The sequence below is a fragment of the Vulpes lagopus genome, chromosome 22 (assembly GCF_018345385.1).
Source record: "Vulpes lagopus strain Blue_001 chromosome 22, ASM1834538v1, whole genome shotgun sequence".
NCBI lineage: Eukaryota > Metazoa > Chordata > Mammalia > Carnivora > Canidae > Vulpes > Vulpes lagopus.
The window spans coordinates 7,205,738-7,211,737 of record NC_054845.1 but is presented as its reverse complement, the minus strand read 5'-3'; the positions used below and the strand labels follow the sequence as shown (position 1 = coordinate 7,211,737).

Here is a 6,000-nt window from a genome sequence, read left to right as displayed (position 1 = left end):
AAGCCGGAACTGAGCTTAAATTGCACGTACAAATGTATAAGGACTTTTAGGGGGCTTTAGCTGAACCGTGCCCCCCCCCCAAAAAAAAGAAAGAGAAATTACATTTCCTATTTTTACTTTCGGTAAATGATATAAAGATCTCATCTCTGAGAAGATTAAAAGTCACTGCATCCTTTTAAGTCTTCATCTCTGAAGTAAAATCAGCCTGAGACGTCAAAGTGCTCTGAGAGGACAGAAGTCACGACAGTTGCTGCTGCTTTTTAAGGAGAACGTGTCCAAACGGCTAAGCCCCGAACTGCGGCCGGGGCGACCCCGTGAGGCGTCGGGGCCTGAGCTGCTGACCCCGCGGCGGCCGAGCAGCGGCCGAGCAGCGGGCTCGCGCGTGGACCAGCCACCGCCGGGACGGGCGGTCCGCGAGGTCAGTGTGTCTCCGCGGCCTTCCAGGTCCTCCCCGGGGCGCTCTCCCGGCGCGGCGGGCCCCAGGCCCGGCAGCCCGGGCCGCGGCGGGCCAGGCGCTCGGCGCTCACCGCCCGGGGCCCCGCCAGGCCGCCCGCCCCGCCCGCCCGCGCTGACTGACGGCGACAGCAGGTGCAGCGCGGAGTCCCCGCGGTCGGCGCGTCGGGCCGGGGGTCGGAGCCGGGCTGTGGAAGCCGCCCTCGTCTGCGGGCGCCCGCCTCCCGAAGCCGCCCCCCCGCCGGCCTCCCGCTCCTCAGCAAAGCCCGAGGGCACGTCCACCTCTCGCAGGCGCCCGGCCCACAGCCGGCTCTGCCCCGCAGCGCAGAGGAGGCCAGGCGGGCGGCGCATGGTGCCCTGCGCGGCCGCCCGAAGGCAGGGCCAAGCCCTCGTCCGCACCCCACACGCCCGCCCCCCCGACGGCCCCGCTCGGCGACCCCGGGCCGCGGCCGAAGCCGCCCGCCCGCCCGCGCCGCTCCCCGGCTTGCGGCGCCCGCCCGCGGCGACGTCGCCTGCCCCTCCCCACCCCCCGGGTGGCGGGTTCAGGCCCCGGGTCCGAGCCTGCGCCCCTGCAGCTGCCGCGGCCGCCGTCGCCGCCAGGGGGAGCGTCCGTCGGGAAGCGCGGGGTTGCTTCCTTGGTGTGAAGACGCTTTCAAACTTCGGGTCCCCGGGCCCCTGCCGCGGCTGTGAAGCGCGCGGAGGAAGATGGAGCCCGAGAGCGGAGCGGTGAGTACGGCAGCCCGCGCCCCCCGGCCCCGGGCCGCAGGGGCAGCGGCGGCGTGGACGCCCTCCCTGAGGGGCCGCGGGGCTGTGGACGAGGAACGCGGCCGGGACGCCCCGTCGGCCACCGCGGAGGGCACAGGGCACGCCGCCTGCAGGCCCGGCCAGCCGTGCGCGGCGTCGGGGAGGCGGGACCGCGCGGCCCGGGGGGCCTCGGGAGGCCTCGGGAGGCGGCGGGGGCGCGGCCCGTGCGCCAGGCCGGGCTGCGCCGGAGAAACAGCTTTCCCGCCGGAATCGGGCTCCGCGGCGTCCTCGACGCTCGCTCCGGCCGGACTCCGCCCCGCCGCCGACCGCGAGGGGTCGTCAGGGCGGCCGACGCCACGCCCCCCCGACGGGCCGGTGGAGACCAGAAGGCCTGAGAGACCCCAGGGATGGGGGGCACCGTGGCCCGCGACGGCCTGGGGCCCCTGAGGGCCTGGCGGGGTAGGAGCGGGCGCGGGCCAAGGCCTGAGGAGCGGAGGGGGGGAGGGCGCGCACGCAGGCGCCGCGGAGCCCCGCCCCGCGCCCCGCTGGCAGCCAATCAGCGCGCGCCACGTGCAGGCGGGGGGGCTGACGGCGCTCGAGGCCGACGCCGGGTCGGTGCCGTTGAGGGTTCCCGCCACCGCTGCTGGCGGGATTGCGGGGCAAAATTTCTCGCTGGCTGGCCTTCTTTTCCCTCCCGCACTTTGGTGGGGAGGGGGGGGATCCTCGCGTCGGTGCCCAAGCCCACGATGACCCCAGAGAATCCGAGGAAGTTGTCGCCGCGGCCGTATGCCCCAGCGCCTCAGCTTGCTGGCCTCGGAGGGGAAGGAGCGCCGAGGCCGTGACCGCGACGGTTAGCCTGCCCTCTTCCTGTCGTCCTCGTCGGCACAGTGGACGATGGGTTGCGAGGTTCATCCTCAGGGGAAGAAGTCCGTGAGGGCACATCACCTCACAGGAATTATTATTATCATTATTATTATTCATGAGAGACACAGACGGAGGGAGAAGCAGGCTCCCTGCGGGAAGCCCGATGGGGGACTCGATCCCGGGCCGGGGCCCCGGGGTGTCACGACCTGAGCCAAAGGCAGACGCTCAACCACTGAGCCACCCGGGCGCCCCTAGAGGAAATTGTTAATAAACTGGTGCTGGAAGTTTTGCTAGACTTCCTACCCATTCCTGACCAAATAACAGCACCTACCTAAGCGCTTTTCTTTCTTTCTTTTTTTTAATTTATATTTTATTGGTGTTCAGTTTGCCAACATACAGAATAACACCCAGTGCTCATCCCGTCAAGTGCCCCCCTCAGTGCCCGTCACCCAGTCACCCCCACGCCCCGCCCACCTCCCCTTCCACCACCCCTAGTTCGTTTCCCAGAGTTAGGAGTCTCTCATGTTCTGTCTCCCTTTCTGATATTTCCCACTCATTTTTTCTCCTTTCCCCTTTATTCCCTTTAACTATTTTTTATATTCCCCAAATGAATGAGACCATATAATGTTTGTCCTTCTCCGATTGACTTATTTCACTATGCGCTTTTCATCGCTCACCTTCTCTAAGGAATTGAGATGTTGCTTCTGCTTGAGCCTTGTTACTGCTAACCTTGAATAACGTCCTAGGCGGTTTTCATATCGTTTTTTTAAGCCTAATGGTTGTGATATGAGCAAGGGGTGAATGATTCATCCATTTATCCACGTGTTCAACGAATATTTGTTGAACACCTGCTAAGAAGGCTCTACTTCAGATGCGCAGGGAACACCGCAGGCAAAAAATCCCTTCCCGTGTAAAATGTTGGACTGTAGTGGAAGGGGATAGACAGTATAAACACAAGTAAATAATATAGCATGTTGGAAAGTGATAGGTGGTAAGGAGAAAAATAAGGCAGTTGGAACCCACAGTACAGCAGGAGCCTTAGAAACTGGAAAATGAAGTGAATGGGTTGAAAAAAAAAAGTTGATGTTTTTCCTTTTTCGGTATCATTGAACTAGTTTCTCAAGATTGGAAATAAAGCACTCTGTTCACTTCTGTTCATGTCATCTCTCTATTATAATGGAATTAACTTTTATTTTAAAAAATTGGAGGACAAACAAGTTCATCTGTTGAACTTGTTTTGTTTTTAAGAAGAAAATTTCATAGAGGCTGATTTTTTTAATTTTGCAAATACATAATTTCTACACTCTCTAAACGGACAAGTACAACTACTAGAGCTGTACTATTACATCTAGCAATGCAAATCCCACTTGAAAAATAAACCTAAGCATCAAATTATCCATTCTCTGCACCACAGAGTCACTATTTGTGACTGAAGTTACAAATAACCTCCAAATGCCTAGAGAGGATGCTGTTAAGATTGGATTCCCAGTTTCTTTAGTGGGAAACGGCAGCATAGCAATTATTAAATGTGATAACTTTTCTGTGGCTTAATAGGTGTTTTTATGATCTCCCTTATTAGGGAATATGTGTTGTTTGTCCCCCCTTAATACTAGACGCAGGATAGAGCCCAGTAAAGTCCAGCGTACAGCCCCGTAGTCACTACTGGCCCAGTCGTTTCTCTGTATATCTTACAGAGGCTAATTTAGGGATTAGGGTTTTTTTATTGGCCAATGAAGTGAGAGAGGAGAGCAAATATGAAAAAGAAGTCCATTATCTAAGTTAGAGATTCATTTTCATGTATTTGTTTCTCAGAGAATTGAAATTATGGACTTCAAGCTTTTTGAAGCACTCATTTAGTATATTAGACTGTCTCAGAAGTCTTTTTTAAATGTGCCCAGAAGGAAAGTAATTAGCAAGCGCTTTAATTGGTTTCTCTTCAAAATTCTCAAGTCTTGTTTTTTTCAGATATATGTTGAGTCTACCGTCTGGCCATTGTACAAAGGCTTATATGTTAATATATATTTATTAAAATCTAAATTAGGCCCCCAACTTAGAATTGTGAACATATATGTACTGAGCTCAGTTCTTTGGTATACAGATTTATACCTATGAGTTACAGGTATATACATTTCTTTTTTTACGAAGTCAGTTCAAATTGACAAGTGCATTTATTTATTTATTTATTTGACAAGTGCATTTAAAACTTTGACTTTAGAGCTAGATAATGGTGAACTTGAATGTCAGAATGTATTAATTTGTCAGTGCCCTTGACCAAAGACTACCAGGAGCATACCTGTAGTTAAGTAAAGTTGAGTCTATTGAATTGTTGCCACAAGGAAGAGCTATACCCTGGAGCCTCTCCATAAGAGGGTGTTAGAAAAGAACTCACTATGGGATTTAGGCTTGTATAAAGCTCTTCTTAGCATTTAGGGAAGAAGGGCTTTACTCTGAAATTCATATTGTCAGAAAGTGGGAGTAATTTTAGGATTGGGTCTGTTAATTCTTATTTAGAAGGTAAGAAAAATAGATTGAGGCCAAACCTATGATTGATAAAGAAGGAGTAGTTACATGTATCAGCCAGGATAGAGCGGTGTTTAGTCATGCTTGTGGTTTGGATAATGCAGGGTTCAGCCATGACCATGGAGTGATCTTGTTTTTATTGTGATCCATCACAATCACAGAGTAACTTTGCCTCGAGTCTGTTAACAAGAGAACACCACAATCTTACTGTGAGTTCCAGGCCAACTCCTAACAACACCAGAACCAAGCCAGTTCCCAGCTGTCTGAGTCTGCTTTTCTTTTTCTCAAACTTCTTTTTTGAGTTTAATGTCCTTAGTATTTATACTATTTAAATAATATATTTAATAAACAATTAACATAAGTATATTTAAATAATATATTTAAGATTTTCTCTGTAGTGGAATAGATTCTATATTTCCCATATTTTTGTTGCTCCAAAGGGTTATTAGTTCTAACTATAATTTTCATATTAGAATAAAATTAAAGTCTAAAATATCACATTTTGCCTAAGTGACTCATCTTTTTGAAAGATATATGTTTTCAGCCTGCATCAAAACTTATACCCAATGCTAAAAATTTAAAAGAATTTTATTTTACAGCAAACATCAAATCAGACGCAAACAGATTCATTATCTCCATCCCCTAATCCTGTGTCACCTGTGCCTTTGAATAACCCAACAAGTGCCCCAAGATACGGAACAGTGATCCCTAATCGCATCTTTGTAGGAGGAATTGACTTTAAGGTACCTATTTATGCATGCAACGTAGTGTATTTTTTGCAATAGAAGTTATTTTATTTCTCAAATACTTTGTACAACTACAAAAATATTTACTAATTGCATAATTATTAGTATGTTTCACATTGTCTTACTATAAAAATCTTTTCAATAACAATGTAGGTTAAATAGAACGTATGTAAATTGTCCAGTTTCACATACAAGGAAATTGAGGCTCATTGACATATCTGTAGGCTCCTAGCTTCTTAGTGACAGTGAAGACTAGAACTTCAGTATTCTGACTCATAGTTTCATATTCTTCACCATACCACATTAATTATACTTTATTACATAGTATTCCAATAGATCAAATAATCATGTTTATAATTTTCAAAAAAGACTCAATATTTTTAAAAAAAACACAAAACTTAGTCCTATGAAATCCTGTTTGTTTATCCCAGCTCTACTCAGTGAGGTACTGAGTAGAGCTCAGCTCTACTCTACTCAGGTTCCTACTGAGTGATCTCCTTAACTTCCATCTTTCACAGATTGCTTTCTGCCACCTAATTTAGAATTTGGTCACCAAAAAAAGGCCTGTAACCTTATCAGAATAAAGCATCTTAACATTAATGTATTTTAATTATGTAATCAGCCATTTCATTCTTTCAGAGAGGCTTAGTTTGTTGTTGTTAGATGTTTTGCA

The 6,000-nt window shown here is 49.7% G+C and overlaps 1 protein-coding gene across 3 annotated transcripts in view; it reads left to right on the top strand.

Annotated features, from left to right (window-relative positions):
• Positions 1-1,031: 1,031 nt before the first annotated feature.
• BOLL (boule homolog, RNA binding protein) overlaps positions 1,032-6,000 on the top strand; it is a 56,930-nt gene continuing 51,961 nt past the window's right edge. For all 3 annotated transcript variants that reach the window (XR_005985035.1, XM_041737349.1, XM_041737348.1), the window contains exons 1-2: positions 1,032-1,179; positions 5,181-5,324. Coding sequence is in view for 2 of the 3 variants with exons in the window: in XM_041737349.1 (XP_041593283.1) it covers positions 1,159-1,179; positions 5,181-5,324 (165 nt within the window). In the remaining variant the exon portion in view is untranslated. The remainder of the gene's footprint in view (positions 1,180-5,180; positions 5,325-6,000) is intronic.